Genomic DNA, 22,827 nt, shown 5'->3' with positions numbered 1-22,827 from the left:
GGCTCTCTGACCTGGGTGAATGAGGACGTTCACAGGCATAGACCCGAAAAAGAAATCATGTGTTTGAATCTATGGATATATACGTAAACATTATTTTTTTCACATGCCTTGAGCATTTTACATAATTTATCTGAGCTACATAGAGACTTGATGCTTACAAACTAGATGAACTACAACTGCTGTTGGGAAAAAACAGGGACTTCTCTTCATCTGCGGTTTTGTGCTTTATTGAGACGTGGCTCTGTGGATTAATACCGGACTCTGCGCTGCAGCTGGCTGGCTTCCAACTCCATCGCGCGGACAGAGACACAGAACTTTCCGGCAAAACTAAAGGTGGAGGAATCTGTTTCTATATCAACAGTGGTTGGTGCAACGATGTGACAGTGATCCAGCAGCACTGTTCTCCTGACCTGGAATCTTTCACCATTAACTGCAAGCCTTTTTATTCACCCCATGAGTTTGCTTCATTCATTCTGGTTGGCGTCTACATCCCGCCGCAGGCCAACGTGCAGGACGCACAGTGCATGCTCGCCGACCAGATACTGTGTGTGGAGCGGACCTACCCGGACTCCTTAATTATTGTCCTTGGTGACTTTAACAAAGGCAACCTCACCCACGAACTCCCTAAATACAAACACTTTATCAAATGCCCGACCAGAGAAGAGAATATTCTGGATCACTGTTACACTACAGTCAGGGATGCTTATCACGCCGTCCCTCGTGCTGCTCTGGGACTCTCTGACCACATCATGGTCCACCTGATTCCTGCGTACAGGCAGAAACTAAAGCCCTGCAAACCTGTAGTGAGGACATCAAGGAAGTGGACCAGTGAGGCTGTGGAGGATCTCCAGGCGTGTTTGGACTCCACTGACTGGGATGTGTTCAGGACTGCTACCAACAGTCTGGATGAGTACACAGAGGCTGTGACGTCCTACATCAGCTTCTGTGAGGACTGCTGCGTTCCATCACGCACCAGGGTGAGTTACAACAACGACAAACCCTGGTTCACAGCCAAACTCAGACATTTAAGGTTGGCGAAGGAGGAGGCCTTCAGGAGTGGCGACAAAAACAAGTATAAAGAGTCGAAGTACAAGTTTAGCAAGGCGGTGAAAGAGGCTAAACGACTGTACTCTGAGAAGCTCCAACACCAATTCTCAGCTAACGACTCTGCGTCTGTCTGGAAAGGGCTCAGGCAGATCACCAACTACAAGCCTAAAGCCCCCCACTCCATCAACGATCGACGCCTCGCCAACGACCTGAACGAGTTCTACTGCCGCTTTGAAAGACAAAAGGACAGTCCAGCAACCATCCCCCTTGACACCTTCCAACAGCTCCAGCTCCAGCCACCTCCACCTTAATGGCCATCCCCTCCCCCTCCTCACCCACCTCAGTGACGACTCTTTCCATCCACGAAAGAGACGTAAACAAACTCTTCAGGAGACAGAACGGTCTGTTGGAGCAGCTGGACCGGACTCTGTGTCTCCGTCCGCCTTGAAGCACTGCTGATCAGCTGTCTCCAGTGTTCATAGAGATTTTCAACACCTCACTGGAGACATGCCACGTGCCTGCCTGCTTCAAGACCGCAACCATCATCCCTGTTCCCAAAAAGCCAAGGACCACAGGACTTAATGACTTCAGACCCGTCGCCCTGACCTCCGTGGTCATGAAGTCCTTTGAGCGCCTTGTGCTCTCTCACCTCAAAGTCATTACCGACCCTCTCTCTAGACCCCCTGCAGTTTGCCTACAGAGCCAACAGGTCTGTAGACGATGCAGTCAATTTGGCCCTCCACTACATCCTCCAGCACCTGGACTCCGCAGGAACCTACGCTAGGATCCTGTTCGTGGACTTCAGCTCTGCATTCAACACCATCCTCCCAACTCTGCTCCAGGAGAAGCTCTTCCAGCTCAGCGTGCCTGACTCCACCTGCAGGTGGATTACAGACTTCCTGTCTGACAGGAAACAGTGCGTGAAGCTGGGGAAACACTTCTCCGACACAAGAACCATCAGCACCGGATCCCCCCAGGGCTGCGTTCTTTCTCCTCTGCTCTTCTCCCTGTACACAAACAGTTGTACCTCCAGTCACCAGTCTGTCAAGTTCCTGAAGTTTGCGGACGACACCACCCTCATCGGACTCATCTCTGACAGTGACGAGTCCGCCTACAGGTGGGAGGTTGACCAATCTGGCGACTTGGTGCAACCTGAACAACCTGGAGCTCAATGCCCTAAAAACAGTGGAGATGGTTGTGGACAACAGGAAGAACTCAGCCTCTCCTGTCCCCATCACCCTCTGTGACTCTACAATTGACATTGTGGAGTCCTCCCGCTTCCTGGGTACCATCATCTCCCAGGACCTCAAGTGGGAGCCGAACATCAGCTCCCTCATCAAGAAGGCTCAGCAGAGGATGTACTTCCTACGGCAGCTGAAGAAATTCAGCCTGCCAAAGACAATGATGGGGCACTTCTACACCTCCATCATTGAGTCCATCCTCACCTCCTCCATCACCATCTGGTACGCTGCTGCCACTGCTAAGGACAAAGGCAGGCTGCAGCGTGTCATTCGGTCTGCAGAGAAGGTGATTGGCTGCAATCTCCCGTCCCTCCAGGATCTGTACGCCTCCAGGACCCTGAGGCGTGCAGAAAGACTCTTAGACTCTTCGAGACGCTCCCCTCTGGCAGGAGGCTGCGGTCCATCAGGACCAAAACCTCACGCCACAAGAACAGATTCTTCCCGTCTGCTGTCAGCCTCATCAACAAGGCCTGGAACCCCACCTGACACTCTTCACACCCCTCTGCCTCTACCTCTGCCTCATCCTGCCACTTTGACACTTTCATTATACGCGTTACATTAACGCTCAGTTTGGACTCTTAGGAAAAACAATCAGACTGCACTTCCGGAATAACAAACAAAAACAGACTGTGTACATATATTTATACTGTTATTCTGTATATTTTGTATTTTCATATTTTGTATTTTTCATTCTTTTTTAATAGATGTGTATGCACCTACTATACCAAAACAAATTCCTAATATGTGTTTGATCATACATGGCAATAAAGCTTTTCTGATTCTGACAAAGGAGCACCCTCTGCTGGACACTGAGTGTAAAGACAGTTTAATTTGCTGTTTATGGTGTACGCTACTACATATACAGGATATAATTTTTTTCTATCTTAAAATATAAGGAAAAACAACATACCCAAATTTAACCAATAACATAAATTGAAAAAGACTGCTCAATGTCAGAGATAATCTGATGCTATTAAGATTTTTTTAATTAAATACATTGGGACAACCAACCCCTTTATTTGGTGGTTCAACATCAAAACTGCATTTTCTTGAGCGTATGTCACAGCATTCCAGCATGTGCTCCACAGTACAGCTGATCTCTGTCCTCCATCGACCAATGCAAGCACACATGCGCAAGCGTGTGAGGGTCATGTGTCCCTCTTGCCTGCTTGTCGTTTGGCCTCGTCCACATGTGGAGAGCTCCGATCTGGGCCAGTCCAGCAAACTTGCCAACTTGGTGGACTGGCAGGGCTGGCCTCGTCTTTGGCACTGGACATTGTTTAGGGTGGTCATTTCACCCTCTGTCATCACTGGTAGAAGCCACTGAGGTAAGACAAGACTTTTACTGTTGGTGGAATTGTTGCCAATTGTTGTTTGACTCACCTGCAAAGATTAAGGCCTTTCCCAACTGTCTGAAACTTTTTCAGGGGCACTCAGTCGCCTCAGACTCTGAAGCACCGTTTGTAAAGTTCCCACTGTTTTGATGAAACATTATTAGAGGACTCCAGCGATGTAAGAATTATACATAGAACCACACATATCTTACCAAGTTCTTCCTGGTAGGAATCCAGTTTCTTCAAAAGCTCAACTGCACTGGAATGTGTCTGACACCCACCAGCTGCAAGCCAAAAGTCAAGTTTAAGTTTAATTTTTTTTAGCCTATTTATCTAGCAAGTAGCTCACCTGTGTCACATTTAGTTTTCACTTCCAAAGTGTTCGAAAAGCTGTCAGCAGCAAGTGAAGTGACCAGTTCAGAGTGACACACTCTTGCCTTTGCTAATGTAGCGTTCATTTCCTGGGCCAGCCGGTGATTCTCCACAAGCTCAGTGTGCACCCTCTTCCACGCCATCTTGTCCTCCATCAGACATCCCTCCATCACGGTACGTAACTCCTTCTCCTGAGACACCTGGCTCTGCAGGCCCTCTACCTCCTCGTAGCGCTAACACACAGTAGGACAAGTTGAATGAAGATCATTCTGCATGACTGTTGTTATAGTAAGCTAGTTACTTTGTGAAGCTGAATTGCCATCTCCTGCATCTCAGCCTCCAGCTGATCGGCGTAAGCCTGCTCCAGTGCGTCACTGGGAGGGCGAGCGCTGCTGTGCCACCTCGCAATGGCAGATGTCATCTTCCGCTTTGGTCCAAACAACCTGGAAAGACCACAACTTTTCATTGTAGCAGTTTCTAAATATCTATAACTTTTTTGGTTTGTATGTACTGAAGATTCTCCAATTAACGCCTCTACTCAATTAACCTCTGACTCGCCTATAGTCTCCGGTTTTGTGGTGAAAGGCAAATAACTGCCGGCTCTCTGATTACCGTCAGGTCAAAAAACATTGGCTTAACAGCTGGGGCTGAGGCAACCTCCCAATGTAGTTTTTATTAACTCCACAAGATGGCAGTAACCATCTGATTTCTGAGTAGTCAACATTACGAGGTTGATGTATCTCTGCATGTGATTATAAATGTTGCTTCTCATCAGCAATAAAACAATACTCTGCAGATCCTTACGTGATCCCTATCTCTTTCAGGTCATTCTCTGTCAGGGTGAGAAAAATGCGTAGGTCGATGTCTTGCTCCTCGAGTAAAGGGAGATACTTTGAGAAGCCAAGTTGTTCCAAGAACTCGGGCAGATCCTGCAGGAATTAAGAGGTTTTTATATAGTATTTGTTAGATTAACATACATACATGTAATCATGTTGTGCTGTTTTTCCTTGTGCTTTTTCTTAGTAGATAAAACAACAGGGCATCCTGTTAGAAGTTGTCACACATGAACTAAATCACACACACAGTCACAAGTTCAAATAGTATCTTAGTAGAACGTGTGGTGGCCGTTAGTTAGTTACCGGCCCCTTAAGGGCTGCTACATCCATGTAACCAGGATACACCCATTTTCCAATAAAAAGAGTGGGTGCGGAGATTGTACTCAGCATATGCTGTTGTCGTCTTCCTTTGTTCTCAATATGTTTTACAAACGTTCTAGGTGTTTAAACCAAATATTATAACTGCAGTAGCTCTCGAGAAATTGAAACCATTCCACACATACCTTAGGACCGCTGTAGGATGATGGAACATGCGAGCATATCCCACAGTCCCCTGTAGCTCCAGTGTGAGCTGCATCGTTGCCACGACTCTTGCCTTTGGAGTGATGAGCCTTATTCAGTCGCCGTGAGTTACTCTTTTTGCACTGGTCATAGTCCTGGTGGAAAGGACTCTGAAAATACTGAAACCTCTCAGACTGGGTGATTAGCTATGTATGTTCACCTCGTTACTCTCCACCGAGGCTTCCCAGCCGCTGACAGGAGGTAGACCTTCACTGCTGCTACTGCTGCTTCTCATGGTGGGCATGTCGTTGTCGAAGAATGGGCTGTCATCTGCAATGGGAGTTACATTGTTACAATGTACTGATCTGAATAGAGGATCATATTTTTTTCACCCCCCAAAAATGAAAGCCTCAGGCTGATGGTGTTCATCATGTAAACAAGTGGACCCTACAGCAGTATTTCTATTAGATGATATTTTCCACAGTAATAACACACGTGCCTCTCACCTCTACTGCTGTTGCTCTGGCCATCCAGCTCATTGATGGGTGAGGTTACGTCACGATAGCAGATGCCGTCGCTCTGATTGCCGATATCACGGAATGCTGTGTAGCCAGCCTGTGCTGCACGAGGCTCTAATATTGAAAAACAGTTTTCTTGAGCCACATTCACCAGAATATGAATTATTTTGTGTGCAAAATTACCACACGATCCTCGAGTCCTACCAACACCTCCGACTCTAAACTTAGCTATCGCCTGTGGCCCGTCATGGATGCTAATGCCTTTAGCACGGCTGCGGCTGGGTCTCGGCCTCGGCGGGGCACTGTCTGAGTCTTCGGAGGAGCTGAGGTCTTCAAAGTGTCCTGAGGAGGTCCAGCAGACAAACATCAGAATGATGACGTCATCAATGGGGGGTTAAACAGCTTAGATAGTACCTGCTTTGTTCCTTGGAGAATGTGAGTCGATGAGGCTTGCTATCTTGGTGTGGCCATACATGATGGCGAGGGCTCGAGCCGTCTCTCCTTTGGCGTTGCGCTCATTGAACTTAACCTTCTGTAAGTGTGTCACAAAGCTAAGTCAGGTGTCTTGCATAATGATGCTTCCGAATGTAGTTTCCTCACATGATCAAGCAGGTACTGAACAATGATTTCATGCCCAGAAGCAGCAGCCTCCATCAGGGGAGTGAATCCAGACCCAGGCTCCCTGCCGATAGGTCACAAATGTGTGCATGAATGAGTGGAGTGGCATAACTGCACTAAGACAAGACCCCTACCTCACATTGGCATCGGCATTGTTATCAAGCAGAAACTTCACCATCTGCTGGTGACCTGTGCTCGTACAGTGGAACAGAGCCGTCCAGCCACGACAGTCCTTCAGCTCCAACTCGGCACCTTGCTTCAAGAACCGAAGGTAATACATGAACACATGTCCTGCTTGGATTCCTGTATAGAACCGTAATGTTTTGTACCTGAAGTAGGAAGTAAGCAATACTTTCATTCCCACAGCTTGCCGCCAGCATCAAGGGGGTCTGTCCTGTAGCGGTGGTGGCGTTGACATTCACACCGACCTCAAGCAGGAGATTTGCAATGTTGTCATGGCCTATGTATGATGCATACATTAAGGGCGTCCATCCTCCAACGTTCCTCCCATCCAAGTCCACCTCACGCCTAGAAAAACAAACATTAGGCACACTTGCACTTTAACTGGACGCTATGAAGGACCCACCTTTTGATGCACTCTGTCACCACATCATACTGGCCAATGGAGCAGGCGGTGTGCAGGTCCAGAGGGACATTCAGCTCCTCGGCTCTCACCAGAGACTCACCCAGCCACAGGGAGAGACTGACACCCAACTGCTCGGACTCACTAGCCTCATCGCTTAGCTCAGACATTTCTCTTGACACAGTCCCCAAAAGTCAATAAAAAAAATTTTAGACGCCGAGTCCAAAAGTTAGCTGAGCAATGATACTCGGAATAAGCGCCTCATATGAGTTAGCTATTTATGCTAGCTTTAACTTCATGTATTAAAAAAATACCCTCCCGTCAGCGACCTAGGAACGTAGGAACTCTCCTTAAGTCGTACAGCTTTACACTAATATATACTTTATATATATATATATATATATATATATACTACCAAAATGTTGACGATAGAGACAAAGGCTACATTTATTAGTTTGTGTTTGTAGCTAATAAAACTTTACTGTGAGTATACCAACGGTAAATTCTGTTAACGTCCCGCCTCTTCCGGTTTCTTCTTCCTTAACGTTTGGTAAACAACATCAAAGCACACTATCGCCACTTTTGTTCGAGTTCGGTACTGCAACGCGTACGGGTGTACGGGGGTTATTTATACGAAAAAGTGTCCGATTAAATTTCAGTATGAACCCACAATGTACAATAACCTTTACAGATAAACCTAATTTGACCTCTACAATCTCAATGCCCACCTGTTCAATATCTCAGTACTTTTGGCACAACTTGTCCTCTGCACAGTGATCAGACAGTTGCTTATATATTTTCACTTTTATTTCGCTAAAAGACAGCCAATTGTTTCAAACGTGAAACCAAGTTTCTCCTGAAATTTGCAATCACAGAAAATTGAAACGAAACTCCCCTTTTGATGCAGTGAACACAAAGCCTTCTTGAGGAGCCTTTGGGTTTGATTCTTGAGCTTCACTTTGATGCCGGTTTTCCTCCTGTTTACCTTCAGCTCTCCGATGGAAAACCGATTTTCTGGGTGACCCTGACTTTACTTTGACCTGAGCTAGTGCAACTTCTGATAGATGGGAAGATAAAACAAATAATCAAGTCAAGCAATTTTCACAAGATAACACCAGAATTACCCACCGCTTTTGATTAGTTTGAATTGCTTGTGCTTTTCCTCTTCCATTTTTTTCCTGTAATCTCCAGTCATGGCTCTCATCACTTGCCTCTTCTTGACCAGAGGAGCTTTGGAGCTGCATAATGTCTTAAGACCATGAGATGCATCCTCCCCTGTAGGGGAAAAAAAATCATATAAACTACTGGACTGTGTAAACATATCATATAACGGTTTAACACAGATTATATGTACTACAGAAACAGTACTAACTCTGCCTTGGAGTGGCTTTGTGCGATTTCATTCCCAGTTCCAGCTGCTCAATACACCAATCCAGCTGTCTTTTAAACTCTTCTTCAGTACTCTGAAAGACACATCAAGACAACACAGTTGTATTATTGGCAACATAAAAAGCGACAGAAACAAACACTGACCCTCCCTGTGTTTTCGCCTGCTTGACTCTCTGCAGTTGCACTTGTTTGTCTGGGTGTCTCTGAACTGGCGGTGGTGGACTTTTTCTTTCCAAATTTCTTTGCTTTTGACTGTGGAGGCTGCTCAAGGGATGAGCTAGCTCCGGCCTCTGTGGTACAATTTTCATTTTGAGGGCCTGGAGTCTCTGCTGCCATGTCTATAGGTGCATCCGGGGGGGGTGAGCTTGTGTCCTGTATTGGGTAATGGACAAACTGATGATGCTTCTTGTTGGGTTTGCAAGTCCTCAGGGAAAAAATCTGAAGTTATCGTTGCTGTAAGTCCGAGGTGGCTTGGCAGCTTCTTGGTTAGGTAAAACTATCTGTTCAAAACACAAATATATGCATTCGTTATGATTCCAGTGATGAAGACACAATGAAGACACAACTGTGTGTACATATTTCAAGAAATAAATATGTAATGAGTAATACTGTACGTTTGTTTACCTCAGAATAGCAGACCTTACTCGCTCATAATGAATAATTACAATCCCAGCTAGAATAAGGCTCGTACAAACAAATAAAGTATTCTAAAGACAAGTTTTCTTCGAAACAACGTATTTTATAAACATTTCCGATTCGCGTCGATGGCAAACTTACCCCTTGTGTAACTGCATAAAACGTCCGTGTGGTAACGGTAACATTTCCGGAAGACAAGACTTTCCGCCTTAAGATGGCATAATTACGTGTCTTTAAAGGTATTTTTCATGTCAACTGATGAAGAAAAAAAAAAATATATATATATATATATATATATCTCACAATGTATTTAAATAATATATTTTTTTTTACAAAAGTTCCAGTAATTATTTCGGCTAATTACAATCACTTGAAATGGGAAACAAGTTAAAACAATGTGTGACCAAATAGATAAGCAATTATTATTAACTGTACAAATAGGAATTTATTACACATCTTAAATCCTTTATTATATATTTGCAATGAAATAAAGCTTCAGACCACTTTCAAACTTGACCATCCTCTCGTATTGTGGCCCAAACAACTAAGTCAGCGAGTCGTTAATTATTAGTTTACCCCTCGACTGGTTTTCGAACCTATGCAGTTTCTGGAGAAACACAAAAAACAAATCTGAGAAGTTTTACAAAAGCGCGAAAGTTCGTTTTCTCGTAATGGCGACCATGAGCAATCCTCTCATCGCTTATCAGTACTATTTCTCCGCAACATCTCCCGGAGCATAAAAATAAAATGTGCAAAATAAAATGTTTTATCATTGTTTTGAGAGTCAGTTTTATTCTGAAACAAGATTTCGGTGCACGGTCTGTCCTTAAACACATACAATATGTGCATAAATTACGGCCTGCATAAGAATACACCTCGCCAATGTCGTCATCTGTCTCCTCCAATCACATTTTGACGTGGATGACGCCTGAGCCAATCTAAAAGGCTCAAAGGCGGGCCTATGCGCTTTGCTCTAGAGCTATAAATGCATTAGCTTGCGTTCATTTTTCCCACAGGGATCCATAGTCGCACGGAAAGACAGATACGCCCAGGAAACGTACGGACAGTCACATACAGGCAAGTGCCCACCGCTACCAGTTCTATTTACCTTTGACAGTATTTTAATGTAGGCTATATTTGTTTATCAGCTCTACAATCGCCTGTTTAGATTTTGAACTGAGTCGTGGTTGTGTATTGTCAACAATGCGCGCCATAGCAAAGAGGCTAACGTTAGCTAAATTCATTAAATACGGCGCGGTCTCTACAACCAAACAACCATTTTATAACAATAATTCTTAATTTGATTGCCCAAGGCTCCACTGTTGAGGCAGAATTGGGTTTATAAATGCTTTAGTTATTTACAGCTGTAGCTACATGGCGCCATTTTACAACGGCTCTAGCTAGCTTTAATCACTGAAGCTAACAAGAAGCTAAAGGAACGACGTGTGTATCGCTTGTTGCTTAATGGTGGCGGTGCATTTATCAGCTTTCAAGTACTCTACCACAAAGAATAAAGCAGCCGGCCTAAGAGCGGGGGATCCACCTAATTCCTTCCAGTTTGCCGCCTAATTGTTTTATCCACGTGTATTGCGGTTAACCATTACTGGTTTTCACTGCTTATTTCATCATTGCTGTGGCGGGGATTTTGATTAAGTGAAAACGATGGCGCCCGCGCCAACATTAATCGGACTCCATAACCATACTCTTCTAACGTAACTGCTTTGAATTTCTGTCCGATTTGAGGAACAGGTGAATAATGGCTCGTACCAAGCAGACCGCTCGTAAATCCACCGGAGGAAAGGCGCCAAGGAAGCAGCTGGCAACTAAGGCTGCCCGGAAAAGCGCGCCATCCACGGGTGGAGTGAAGAAGCCCCACAGATACAGGTACAGCAGCCATTCAACGAAATATGAAAACGTGTAATGTTAGTTTTTCAGCTACGTTTAATGAGGTAAATGAGGTAATTTCTCTTTTAGGCCTGGTACTGTTGCTTTGCGTGAGATCCGTCGCTACCAGAAGTCCACTGAGCTGCTCATCAGGAAGCTTCCTTTCCAGCGTCTTGTCAGGGAAATCGCCCAGGATTTCAAGACCGATTTGCGGTTCCAGAGCGCAGCCATTGGCGCCCTGCAGGTCTGAGAACACCTTATTGTTTGTAGTTAAATATTTTTTTGCTTCCAGTTGTGTAACTGTATTCGTTAACAGGAGGCCAGTGAGGCTTACTTGGTGGGTCTGTTTGAGGACACAAACCTGTGTGCCATCCATGCCAAGAGGGTGACCATCATGCCCAAGGACATCCAACTGGCCAGGCGAATCAGAGGAGAGCGTGCTTAAGCATTTGGCTTTTATTTTTTAATTGTGTAGGGGGTTGGTTGGGTTAGGATTGACTTGTTTTGTAAATTGTGAACCATTACCAGCATGTGTAGCTCCCAATTTGACACATTTGTCTGTTTTTTTATATATATATTTGACTCAACTATGCTATTCACTATAGTAGTGCTTCATCTGAAAACTCTTTTCTCTGCCTTTCTCAGGGCTGTTAGCTCATCTTATCCTGTGTGTGCATGCCATGGGATTTCTTTCTTGTAAATAAAATTTCCACTACCTCAAATTCTGATTTCTGACATTTAATGCAGTCAGTACAAACTCCACAACAGTCAAAGCCTTTTTTAAATCAAGAGGTCGGCTATGCGATTGTGTGGCAGCACAGATTAAGCAGTCAAGGATATTGCATTTACTCGAGACACAAAAGGGACCTATTGTGCTAATTTTTCGACCCTATGTATTGGGTTGTGGTCTTAAATTTTGCAGTATCTACACCTATTTCAAACTGTTAATTTATTCGCTAGTGGGCCACCTCTGGGCATGCCCACTCTGCTGTGATTGGTCACATACCCAAAGTGCTTCCTATATTGTCCAATTCAAGAAAGTTTGCCTCTGACATCACCTTTTGTAACAGAGAGCACTTTGAGGCATCCCAAACATTTAACACAAGGTTGTACAGGTCAAAAGTAGAAAAAGCATAATAGGTCCCCTTTAATATAAAATGATATACATCCTATTTTTTCTCATCTGAGAGCAATCCAGGTAAATGCTGATAAAGATCCTTCTCCAATTGTTTGTCAACGTCTGATTCATCTCTCATGGCACACCACAACAGGAAGATCACCACCGCCACACTGAGGGGGAGGACTTTCCACCAGGGTTGTTCATAATGACTCCCCATGGAGCGGTCAACATTCCAGGTCCTGTGACTGGCTTTGCTGGTGGAGAACTTAATGGGCTCGTCATTCAACTCCTCCTGGTCTTTGTGTTTATTAGCCCTGGCCAGCATATGATGGCTCACAGACAGGGACCGCACACCTGTCTGACTGTTAACAAAAAAAATGTGGCTCGATTAGACTCGACTTTATGGATCCATTGAGCACCTGTAATGGGAAACTCTGGTTCCAATAACAGCAACACGGTATGAATTATACATGACAGTAGTGGCAATTGCAGTATAGTACCAGTCATAAATTCTGTTAAATAATTAAATTATTTCACGTTGTCCAGTTTATAGATATACACAAATTGTAAGCTAAAAGAAAGTGTAAATTATGTCATTATAAAATACATTTGCAATGAGTAATGTAATTACATAATTGCTACATGAATAAGACATTATATTCTGTGACCTATTGTTTTATTTGATGTGTGAATACAATAACGGATAAAACAACTGCTGTATAGCTAATGTATTCATCTCAACCGTTCAATCAACCAACAATCGTACCGTTGTGTAAGATGAAGCTCAACAATTCTTACCTCATGGTGGCAGTTGTGCTACGAATTAACTTTGTTGTCCCATGACGAAAAACAGCACTTGTCAAACCAGTAAATATTTGCGCCGTTGTGACATACATGTTTGACTCTTTGTCATTTTAGTATACAAAGGACAATGACACAAGGCTTGCTTCTGCTCTCCGGAGGCAGGTCATGTAACACCGATATGTGCAACCCTTAAATCCTTCCGGTGCCTCGCATTTCCGTTCCACTGGCACCACTGAAGCGCCACTCTTTATTTTTCATTTGAATTATAGTGTTGCCTGGCAAAGCTTTATTAAGCACAGGACACAAAATTATTATGGAGTTCTTTTTTCGGGAATTTAGGATTTGGTAGTTGACTACTATTTTTAGAAAAGGTATCAAAGTCAAGAAAGAAATCTCTGTAAAATAGTTGCAGTGGTTCTATACCCTGTCACATAAAGAGCATCCTCTTAATACCTTGTTACACATTTCAACAACAATGTCCACACATTTCTGTAACAAGAGTTGGCACATTGAGATATCTACTCAACACGATATACAAGTGTATGGTTAGAAATCATAAAAATGTACAATTTCTAGAAAGAGAATTCAAGTCTACATACATTAATAATATGAAGTAAGATAGCTGTCAAAAAGGTGTGTGCATGATTTTAACCATTCGTATTCGTAATCTTAAACATTTGTATGTCAATGAAATTGTTGTACACAAAATTCTGCTGTCATATACATGAATCTGAGAAATTGTGCGGGTTAGGATTTTTTTCATGTGAGTATGAATCTAAAAGCTGTGAGTGCAAAGTCTTGTGAATACAACTCTAATTTCTACGACTACGACGTCTCTTCTATGAGCACGAATTCAAGTTTGTGGGTACGAGTTGAAAAGCGTTAACATGACGTCACGTAGGTCACAGGCAGGTCACAGAGAAAATAATCGAACCTCGATTCCTCCAATCGCGCGTTCGCCAAAGGAAAAAATGGCTGACAGCAGTGGACCGAGTGGAGCTGCCCGCTCAGGAGAAACATCACAGGTAAAGTCAACAACGTGTTTATCCAATATTCATTTCATAAAATTGTACTTTATTAAACAATGTACAGTTCATGGACTTACAGACTTACTCCTTTAGCTCGCAAACTAACGACATGCCGGTGACGATAAGTTAGTGCTAGCATTACTAGCATCAGAAGTTGGCTTGTGCTAGTTATTTAGCATTGACCTGCAAAATATGAAATTATGTGAAATTAATTTGCAAAATGATGTTGATCAAAATACAACTTTTGTCGATTTGTAAATGGTGTTATTTGGCGTATAAATCTGTCCATCGTATAAGTCCGGTCTCTTTTCCTCTTTGCCAATTCTCCTCTAGGCCATGTGCATTTGTTTACCACAGAGGAAATCAATCAGTGGACGATGGAATTATCATACACACATTTTGACGTCTGTATTTGTGTAGTCTTATCTGTCAACAACAAGAGATTCCGGTTTAAGGGGCGCGTTTGTGTCGCGGTAACCAGCAGCACTATTACTCTGAAGCTGTTGTACTTAAGGTAAAAATGAACCATAAGGAAAATATCCCATGCTCCTCTGATCAGAGCGGCGTCGCTAGCAACGCAGCGATTGGCAAGGTTCAATAGAGCCGGCTATAATAATTATTATTATTTGCCTGCAGTCAGTTGCTAGAGATTAGGCGCACAAGTGTGGGTTGCATGGGTCCAGACTAGCTTGCTGTTTGATGTGGATGCTGACCCAAACTCAGACTTTAAGTTAAGGAGAAGTTATTTTGCAGGCACTCTGTACAATCGTGCAAAATACCCATGTCTGTAACATTTGCTGTTCTTCTTCTTTCTTAATTTATTTCAGACATGCATACTATGTTACATTATTCTTTCTCACATATACACTTACAATATCTATTTATATATATATATATATATACGTATATACATACACATATACATACACACATATCTACATACATATATATATATACACATATACACATACACATACATGCATATACACAACACCTCATTACTACACATGTCTGAAAAGGAGCAGGAAGAAGCAAAGCTTATTAAATCCTACCCCTTCTCCACGCCATAGCAGTTACCAATTCAATAAGTTTTTTTTTTGTTTGTTTGTTTTTTTTCACACATATAATCACAGAATCTTACATAAGACAAACAACAAAAGAAGAGTGGGAACATCGGACACCCCAGCAAAACCCCAGGACATTGCTGAAGCACACCACCAACCCCGCCAGTCAACCCACCTGGCCCCGACCCCCCTAGCCCCTAAGTGCACCCACCGAGTGCCCAGCAGTCCCCGCGCACAATTTTGTCTTTTCTCTCACTCAGGTCCAATTAAGAGACATCATCATCACAGCACAAAATCTGGTGTTGATGTTAAGTAACAGCGTACAGGAGAATCAGGCCAGGCCAGTCAGACAGGAAAGTACAGGAGAAGCTGCTGTCGGACAGGGAGCACAGTCAGTTCCAGCAGTGAGGTCTCAGCAGGCAGTGCAACAACTTATAAGATCTCAGAACAATGGCCCTGGACTGTCAGTGAAACAAGAAATGGCGCGGTAGGGTACATGGGTCATGTATTGCACTCTCAGTGCAGGCACATTTGGACAGACTAGGTCCCTGATTTAAGTAGAAGGCAGGGAAACGGCTGCAGATGTTTTAAATTCTATTATTTACCTTAGAATATTTTCTGGGCTTCAGACCATCACCATGTGAACTATTGCATAAAACAAATTAAACAAATTTACATAAGCTAACATAATCATAGAATGTAGACATCTTCTAAGTTTGGTTGTTTTTTGTTGATGGAATATAAAAGATGAGAATAATAGTATGCCTTCTTTTTAGGTCCTTTCCAGGATTTTTTCAAAAGGAGGCAAGAGGCAAAAGACATTTTGCACCATATAGGACAAAAGAATCTGGGAAGAGTTTTTTGGTGAGCTTTTTTCTTCTTGAAAAACAATATGAAAAAACACCAAAAGGAGAAGAGGAACTGCCACTCATGCTGGCTGGCCTTGGCAAGCGTTCACTAACCATATCCGAAAACATGACACATTCAGAGGTATGCTACCATTCATTAACGGCCTTGTGTCAAGTCAAGAGAAAAACACCCATCTTAGAATTCATCTTGATGCATGGTTTTATTAATATTTGCATGATGAAATACACAGTAGTTCATAAATATAGGTCATTGCAATAAAGCTCTAACTATGCTTTTGTCTCTTAAGTTTTCAGAGTTGCTTGTCAGTGCATATCCAAGATTGGCAAATATCTGTGGTGGCTGGATGCTGCACAAGTCCACAGGTATGTAGTCAGACACACTGGATTAACGTTGTTCCAAAATACTCTCTATATGAGTAGTTATTGAATTTTCAGGTTTGTTTAGTATCTATAATTCATTAATTTTAGGTGGGGGTGGACGGCGGAGCTTGGTTGTTATTCCTCCAGATCTACATGGATACACTGGCCAGCAGCTGAAAGTAGTGAGCGGGAATGGAAAATACACATTGTACATTTCTCCTTTACAAGAAGAACTTGATACAATTCCATTACCACCTGAAGCAAAGGAGTTTGAGAACATGCCCAAAGCCCAGTGTACAACCTGCAAGAAAATGATTCCTCTTCAAATTCTTCCAGTACACATCAAGGAATGCAAGACAGACCTTGTAGATTTGTCCTATTCTGCTGAAGAGGTATGTCAAAGTTTTAGTCTTTTAGGCTTTATCTCACAGCTGTTTGTATTGAAAAATGAGATGTTATCCTGTATTATGCTCTAAACACTTACATATTATTATTGTTTTTCTCCCCCAGGAAAACTGCAACGAAGAACATGAAGATGAATTCCCAGATTCCATTTGCAACCAGACAGACAAGGTGAAATTGTTTGTGCCTTCCTGGTAAATTAAGATATTAATCTCTGGAATAATGTAAAATTGTATTTACATGCCTTGTGGATTCTATTTTAAGACTGCAGAGTGTCCTGTGTGCAACAATGCATTTCAAGTTGACATAATTGAGATCCATGCAGCCATATGCGGATTACGGTAATATTAATGATTTTGTGCAACTTTTTTAAATGTTTACCTACATTCATTTGACAAATTACATATAAGGAGATTGCCTTGCAACATTTTGTACGTATGCAAGTGTTTATGTCAAGATAATTTAGGACAAGTTGTTATTCTCTATGTGTGCAGACCTTCAGATAATGACGGCCATGAGTCAAGTGGATCAGTACCAGTCAGTCAAATCAGTACCTTTCAAAGGTAATATTGTACATTAGGTAATTATGGTGGCAAATTATGTCATCTAGATAATATGCACTTTAAATTGATACTGCAGTATCAATCATCTTTTTCCTGTTGAAAAGCTTTGTAATGTGTTCAGTGTGATCACAGAGAAATGTGGTAATCAAAAAACATTGTATGTTTATGACACATTTTGCTCTTATCTTGATTTACATGAAGCCTGCTCTCACCACATAGTTTCACCAGAATAGGAGGTGTCGTGGTTGTTAGGTACAACCACCCAGAATAATTGTAGCAAACAGCTATGAAATTATACATACAGTATAACCATGTCTAATTTTGGTTTTTATTCAAATGCCCAGTGGTGAACAAGAAACAAATAAGTATAAGTGTCTATCTTAATGTTCATTTTTTGTCTTTTGTTCTTAATTCCAGTTCTGAGGAAATCTTGGAATGGATCGCTTGTCAAGTTGATGAAACAAACACATTTTCCATCTGTGTGTCGCGAACTGACCTCTTCAGCAGAGGCATGCAACAGTGGCAACGGCAGAAGAAGACGTCGCCCAAATGTAGACTTAAGGTCACATTCTTTGGTGAGGCAGGCATCGATACTGGAGCCCTTAGCAGAGAATTCCTCACAGGTACAAATGTTTGTCTATATATCATGTCACGATAAGAGAATATTTGTGCACATTAGATTTTTACAAGGCCCCGTGCAGGATAAAAGATAATCGAGAACAAAAAGGAAAGGAATTATCTACACACTGAATATAGTTCCAAGAATTTTTATTGGACTGATGTGTGGATTTCGTCCTCTTCCTGTTTGTCCATATTTGTCAAATCAGACACACTTTACACACTGTGAACATCACCACCTCTGGTGTTGTAGTGGGCTCAAATGCTAATTAAATGGGGAAAAACGAGAGACAGAAGAGACCTTTTGAATGTCCTGTATTTGCTGTTTTGCAGAAATGCTGGCAGAGATCGAAAACAGACTCTTCATTGAAGGGTCAGATAAGAAAGGGAAGAATCCTGTTTATTGTCTGAACAGTTTGGACTCTAATTACTTTAGGTGTGTATTGAAATTCCTCTTGTTTTCTTTCAGTATATTAATACTTAACCCTATTTTGTATCATTGTAAATATATTCAGGCAGTTTATGCTGTGTTGTTTTGTTTTGGTTAGGGGTGCAGGAGAGATCATGGCAGCCAGCCTGGCACAAGGCGGACCTTGTCCTAGCTTCATGCGCGAGTGGTGCGTCAGATATCTCTGCTCCGGAGACTCTGACAGCATACAAGTGTCTGCCAGTGATGTAACAGATTTTGAACTGTCACAGCTTATTGAGAGGGTAAATACAATTTTATTAAAGTTAGTAATTGCATTAACCTCAGTATGATATAGCTTGCACAATTACTTTTTAGGTTTGTAGCCTTTAGAGAAAAATGATACAATGCAACTTAATTTCACTTGACACCCACTCTGTTTTCAGATAAACAGCGCCAGTAATGACAACATCAGTGACCTGGTTGACGATGTTGTGACCTGCGGATACACTGGAATCGTGTCTCTGGAAAACAAAGACAGCATGATAAGGTACGTTGGTGACATTTTTGATTTTCATTAAGGTAAGGGTGTATTGTACAAGAATTTGTGACTTGAGTTAGGCTACTTGTTTGGTCATGTCTAAAGCACGGATTACGTGGATTAAGTAACATGGCATTGTTTCATGCAAGGCTGTGTTGTTTAACTTCTTTACGTGTCACCTAATAATAATAATATAGTTTTTTTAAGTTGTTTTGGCAGTTTTTCCCTCTACATCCAACAGGTTTACCACTTAAGTATATTCTCCTGATGAAACATTTTGTCCATTAGAACTGTTATACTTCACTCCACCATGAGAGTCATCCCAATGCTCAACCAGCTCAGAAAAGGCCTGCAGCTGTATGATCTATCAAAAATCATGAAGACTCATCAAGACCTCTGCCTACCACTGTTCGTTCCAGGGGAAGATAATGAGGTCTATTCTTACATTTTAGACTGCTTTTAATTGAGCATGAATGTCTTTTGCGAGAATTACAATGTTTATGCAGACTGAAATGCACTTCCTTCTTCTTAAAGGCGGATGCAGGCTTCCTTCTAGAGAGGTGCCGCCCTGTCTTCAGTGAGATTGGTTCTGCCAAGCACCAAAAAGAAGTAAAAATCATTAACTTTCTCCAGGACTACCTTCAGGAGATTGAGGATTCTGGTATGTTTTAGCCAAGATAGGGTAATAAAGACATTAACTTTTTCTGCTATCCTGCAGTACATTTGATTTAGTGCAGTGTAAATGGTTAATTGATTCAAAATAAACAACCCATTCAATCTAAGCGTTTTTGAAAACTTGATGTCACTATTTAAAATGAATGTAAATGATGAAATGTAATATTGTGACCTAGAAGAACAGTTTGATTAAACTAGACATGAAGGGCTTACAGATGGATGACTTGCAGTTATATCTACAATAATATAACAACATAGTGCCTGTCATCCAGTCACAACAAATGCTGCTTTTATTAAAATCTCTGTGGTTTCTACTGTGATTAATCAAATGTTCTTATACTCAAAAAGGTCAGTATGATTTGTGTATATGTAAGGGATTTTTATCAACTTCAAAACTAAAATGTATTGTTTTCAATTCAGACTAACATTGTGTTAATCTCTTCATTAAGAACAAGAGGGCCCCAACAACAACGTTACTCCAGAAGGCTTGACTGTAGGACGCATCATGCAGTGGATGACTGGACAACGACATAAGCCTGTTCTGCCAAGCGAAAAGAAGGACTTTGTCATAAATATGAAATTCAACCATGACTGTGATACGCAACACACTTTTTTGTTTGTTTTCCAACTGTAAGCGCCTGCAGTCGTACTGTCACATTCCCTTCAGCTCATCTGAAAACATATACTGAATTCAAAAACATTTTGACACTAGCCATATGCCATGGGCAAACTTTTGATCGGGTGTAACCGCTCAGTGTAAAGGAAAACAAGTAACTGCGACATGTCAGATCATATGTTTTATTCTGGTCATTTTTGTGACAGCTTCCTTCCTTTTCTGTAATCGCCATGTTGCTCTTTGGAATACCCACAGTCATTTTGTTTTAGAAAAGTCCAATTTAATTCTGATGAATAGAAATTTCATCGGAAAGTTCTCAGTAAAAATGTTTGGGACTCCTATCTCATGTTAAATTGAACAGATGTCAGAGCAAGTCTTTTTTAACAAGTAGACTGCAAATGTTTACCTTTAGTTTATGCTATTAAAATCTTTTGCAAGATCATGTTATATCTCAGGCATTTCTTGTGTTGCCATTAGACTTTCAATACACTGAACCATTGTTATGTAAATGTCTCTGCCAAATGACTCTGATGAGGCCAAGGGATTTATCATGGACTGTACAGTTTCCATAATATGCGGAGTCAGAGGGCACTCAATTTCCTGGACTTGAACTCCATATGGTTCCTCGTGCACAGCATCAAACATTTCCCAGTCAGTTCCAAATAGCTCCATGTTCTGGGGAGGGGGGGGGGAAATCATTTTAATATTTTGTATGAAACAGCATTTGTTAGCGTCATAGAATAACTGCCTGAGTCATATTTTAAGGTTTTTAACACAATAATGCACTGTGAATCAGCAGTGTTAGGGGAACTAGGCAGAATCAAAATTTAGCTAAAATATGATTAGGTTATAAGTCTAATAATTTTGAATTATTTTAAAAACATACCAAAGCACACACTGAAGTACACAGGCATAGTGCAGTGACAACAGAAAACCATTGAAATAACAATAAAAAAATCATACGTTTTTATATATACCTAAGCCTTGTATTTTGATCAACATCATTTTGCAAATTAATTTCACATAATTTCATATTTTGCAGGTCAATGCTAAATAACTAGCACAAGCCAACTTCTGATGCTAGTAATGCTAGCACTAACTTATCGTCACCGGCATGTCGTTAGTTTGCGAGCTAAAGGAGTAAGTCTGTAAGTCCATGAACTGTACATTGTTTAATAAAGTACAATTTTATGAAATGAATATTGGATAAACACATTGTTGACTTTACCTGTGATGTTTCTCCTGAGCGGGCAGCTCCACTCGGTCCACTGCTGTCAGCCATTTTTTCCTTTGGCGAACGCGCGATTGGAGGAATCGAGGTTCGATTATTTTCTCTGTGACCTGCCTGTGACCTACGTGACGTCATGTTAACGCTTTTCAACTCGTACCCACAAACTTGAATTCGTGCTCATAGAAGAGACGTCGTAGTCGTAGAAATTAGAGTTGTATTCACAAGACTTTGCACTCACAGCTTTTAGATTCATACTCACATGAAAAAAATCCTAACCCGCACAATTTCTCAGATTCATGTATATGACAGCAGAATTTTGTGTACAACAATTTCATTGACATACAAATGTTTAAGATTACGAATACGAATGGTTAAAATCATGCACACACCTTTTTACTAACTGATGAAATGAACGTTGGACAGCAGAATCTGTGGCAAACTGCCAACTTGTCAAAGAACAGCTCTCCTTGCTATTTTGCTATCAGCACCCAAAAGATCACCTAAACATAAAAAGACCCACACACTGTAAGGACAGACTATTACTATTCCACTACAAACTATTATGTTGAAGAATGCATAATATTTAAAATATTTACCTCAGAGTTGACTCATGCACCCACACACACCGAGCTTCTACTTGGCTCTCGTCCAACCCTCACTTCCCCGTTCATCTAACCGCCCGACAACCCCTCACAAACACCACACTGACCCCTAGCGCTGTCACTTGGAACTGCACCAAAGACCATTTATTTTCCAATGGATTACAGGTAAGGGCCAGAAAATTAGAATATTTTCATAAACTTGATTTATTTCAGTCATTGTGTTCATAAGGTATAACTTTTACATTATATTTAATCATTGCACACAGGCTGATGCATTTCAAATGTTTATTTCTTTAATTTTGATGATTATAGGTGGCAACAAATGAAAATCCGAAATTCCGTGGGTCAGAAAATTAGAATATTACCTAAGGCCAATACAAAAAAAGGATTTTTAGAAATGTTGGCCAACTGAAAAGTATGAACGTGAAAAATATGAGAATGTACAGTACTCAATACTTGGTTGGAGCTCCTTTTGCCTCAATGACTGCATTAATGCGGCGTGGCATGGAGTCGATCAGTTTCTGGCACTGCTCAGGTGTTATGAGAGCCCAGGTTGCTTTGATAGTGGCCTTCAGCTCTTCTGCATTTTTGGGTCTGGCATTCTGCATCTTCCTCTTAACAATACCCCACAGATTTTCGATGGGGCTAAGGTCAGGCGAGTTGGCTGGCCAATTGAGAACAGAAATATCATGGTCCTTAAACCAGGCACTGGTAGATTTGGCGCTGTGTGCAGGCGCCAAGTCCTGTTGGAACGTAAAATCCCCATCTCCATAAAGCAGGTCAGCAGCAGGAAGCATGAAGTGCTCTAAAACTTGCTGGTAGACGGCTGCGTTGACCTTGGATCTCAGGAAACAGAGTGGACCGACACCAGCAGATGACATGGCACCCCAAACCATCACTGATGGTGGAAACTTCACACTAGACTTCAAGCAACGTGGATCCTGTGCCTCTCCTCTCTTCCTCCAGACT

At 41.9% G+C, this 22,827-nt stretch overlaps 5 protein-coding genes across 8 annotated transcripts; 2 read left to right on the top strand and 3 right to left on the bottom strand.

Annotated features, from left to right (window-relative positions):
• Window positions 1–3,091: 3,091 nt before the first annotated feature.
• anks3 (ankyrin repeat and sterile alpha motif domain containing 3) lies at window positions 3,092–7,699 on the bottom strand. Of its 2 annotated transcripts, none has more exons than XM_058061197.1 (15): window positions 7,054–7,699; window positions 6,797–6,995; window positions 6,602–6,723; window positions 6,450–6,531; window positions 6,264–6,381; window positions 6,054–6,191; window positions 5,838–5,963; window positions 5,552–5,661; window positions 5,334–5,486; window positions 4,799–4,923; window positions 4,296–4,437; window positions 3,972–4,227; window positions 3,835–3,906; window positions 3,672–3,763; window positions 3,092–3,611 (listed from the first exon to the last, which is right to left on the bottom strand). In XM_058061197.1, exons 1-14 carry the CDS (start codon window positions 7,218–7,220, stop codon window positions 3,681–3,683), a joined length of 1,893 nt encoding a protein of 630 aa, XP_057917180.1. In that variant the 5' UTR covers window positions 7,221–7,699; the 3' UTR covers window positions 3,092–3,611; window positions 3,672–3,680. The 2 variants fall into 2 exon arrangements, with proteins under 2 accessions (XP_057917180.1, XP_057917179.1); XM_058061196.1 differs by having other exon boundaries at window positions 3,093–3,611; window positions 6,033–6,191.
• A 140-nt stretch (window positions 7,700–7,839) lies between these two features.
• Window positions 7,840–21,901, bottom strand: c22h8orf33 (chromosome 22 C8orf33 homolog). Of its 3 annotated transcripts, none has more exons than XM_058061204.1 (5): window positions 21,853–21,901; window positions 8,584–8,939; window positions 8,423–8,513; window positions 8,179–8,325; window positions 7,840–8,107 (listed from the first exon to the last, which is right to left on the bottom strand). In XM_058061204.1, exons 2-5 carry the CDS (start codon window positions 8,773–8,775, stop codon window positions 7,920–7,922), a joined length of 618 nt encoding a protein of 205 aa, XP_057917187.1. In that variant the 5' UTR covers window positions 8,776–8,939; window positions 21,853–21,901; the 3' UTR covers window positions 7,840–7,919. The 3 variants fall into 3 exon arrangements, with proteins under 3 accessions (XP_057917187.1, XP_057917184.1, XP_057917186.1); XM_058061201.1 differs by lacking the exon at window positions 21,853–21,901 and adding an exon at window positions 9,217–9,296; XM_058061203.1 differs by lacking the exon at window positions 21,853–21,901 and adding an exon at window positions 9,064–9,210.
• Window positions 10,016–11,681, top strand: h3f3d (H3 histone, family 3D). The gene is made up of 4 exons (XM_058061205.1): window positions 10,016–10,152; window positions 10,825–10,959; window positions 11,050–11,203; window positions 11,276–11,681. The coding sequence occupies exons 2-4, from the start codon at window positions 10,832–10,834 to the stop codon at window positions 11,402–11,404; spliced, it is 411 nt and encodes a 136-aa protein (XP_057917188.1). The 5' UTR covers window positions 10,016–10,152; window positions 10,825–10,831; the 3' UTR covers window positions 11,405–11,681.
• On the bottom strand, window positions 11,151–13,080 carry LOC131109318 (ubiquinol-cytochrome-c reductase complex assembly factor 4). The gene is made up of 2 exons (XM_058061206.1): window positions 12,878–13,080; window positions 11,151–12,441 (listed from the first exon to the last, which is right to left on the bottom strand). Exons 1-2 carry the CDS (start codon window positions 12,973–12,975, stop codon window positions 12,129–12,131), a joined length of 411 nt encoding a protein of 136 aa, XP_057917189.1. The 5' UTR covers window positions 12,976–13,080; the 3' UTR covers window positions 11,151–12,128.
• On the top strand, window positions 13,839–20,478 carry LOC131109313 (uncharacterized). Its single transcript, XM_058061198.1, has 14 exons — window positions 13,839–13,908; window positions 15,752–15,839; window positions 16,132–16,207; window positions 16,313–16,596; window positions 16,715–16,777; window positions 16,871–16,947; window positions 17,101–17,169; window positions 17,587–17,792; window positions 18,121–18,223; window positions 18,336–18,498; window positions 18,640–18,743; window positions 19,023–19,167; window positions 19,269–19,395; window positions 19,859–20,478. The coding sequence occupies exons 3-14, from the start codon at window positions 16,189–16,191 to the stop codon at window positions 20,041–20,043; spliced, it is 1,545 nt and encodes a 514-aa protein (XP_057917181.1). The 5' UTR covers window positions 13,839–13,908; window positions 15,752–15,839; window positions 16,132–16,188; the 3' UTR covers window positions 20,044–20,478.
• Window positions 21,902–22,827: the final 926 nt, after the last annotated feature.

This window comes from Doryrhamphus excisus, chromosome 22 (genome assembly GCF_030265055.1).
Source record: "Doryrhamphus excisus isolate RoL2022-K1 chromosome 22, RoL_Dexc_1.0, whole genome shotgun sequence".
NCBI classification, from domain to species: Eukaryota; Metazoa; Chordata; class Actinopteri; order Syngnathiformes; family Syngnathidae; genus Doryrhamphus; species Doryrhamphus excisus.
The sequence above is the reverse complement of the archived record's forward strand: the minus strand, read 5'-3'. Positions and strand labels throughout refer to the sequence as shown.

What these genes read in the sequence shown, in the direction of transcription:
- anks3 (XM_058061196.1), bottom strand. Translation starts at nt 7,220, where the DNA reads ATGTCTGAGCTAAGCGATGAGGCTAGTGAGTCCGAGCAGTTGGGTGTC. An exon ending in AATGCCGATGCCAATGTGAG is followed by an intron (nt 6,532 to 6,601) that starts GTAGGGGTCTTG and finishes ACCTATCGGCAG; the next exon opens with GGAGCCTGGGTCTGGATTCA. An exon ending in TTCAGTACCTGCTTGATCAT is followed by an intron (nt 6,382 to 6,449) that starts GTGAGGAAACTA and finishes ACACACTTACAG; the next exon opens with AAGGTTAAGTTCAATGAGCG.
- c22h8orf33 (XM_058061204.1), bottom strand. Translation starts at nt 8,775, where the DNA reads ATGGCAGCAGAGACTCCAGGCCCTCAAAATGAAAATTGTACCACAGAG. An exon ending in CAGGCGAAAACACAGGGAGG is followed by an intron (nt 8,514 to 8,583) that starts GTCAGTGTTTGT and finishes TGTGTCTTTCAG; the next exon opens with AGTACTGAAGAAGAGTTTAA. An exon ending in ATTCAAACTAATCAAAAGCG is followed by an intron (nt 8,108 to 8,178) that starts GTGGGTAATTCT and finishes CCCATCTATCAG; the next exon opens with AAGTTGCACTAGCTCAGGTC.
- h3f3d (XM_058061205.1), top strand. Translation starts at nt 10,832, where the DNA reads ATGGCTCGTACCAAGCAGACCGCTCGTAAATCCACCGGAGGAAAGGCG. An exon ending in AAGAAGCCCCACAGATACAG is followed by an intron (nt 10,960 to 11,049) that starts GTACAGCAGCCA and finishes TTTCTCTTTTAG; the next exon opens with GCCTGGTACTGTTGCTTTGC. An exon ending in CAGCCATTGGCGCCCTGCAG is followed by an intron (nt 11,204 to 11,275) that starts GTCTGAGAACAC and finishes ATTCGTTAACAG; the next exon opens with GAGGCCAGTGAGGCTTACTT.
- LOC131109318 (XM_058061206.1), bottom strand. Translation starts at nt 12,975, where the DNA reads ATGTATGTCACAACGGCGCAAATATTTACTGGTTTGACAAGTGCTGTT. An exon ending in AGCACAACTGCCACCATGAG is followed by an intron (nt 12,442 to 12,877) that starts GTAAGAATTGTT and finishes TTTTGTTAACAG; the next exon opens with TCAGACAGGTGTGCGGTCCC.
- LOC131109313 (XM_058061198.1), top strand. An exon ending in AACAAAGACAGCATGATAAG is followed by an intron (nt 18,744 to 19,022) that starts GTACGTTGGTGA and finishes TTTGTCCATTAG; the next exon opens with AACTGTTATACTTCACTCCA. An exon ending in TCAGGAGATTGAGGATTCTG is followed by an intron (nt 19,396 to 19,858) that starts GTATGTTTTAGC and finishes CTCTTCATTAAG; the next exon opens with AACAAGAGGGCCCCAACAAC.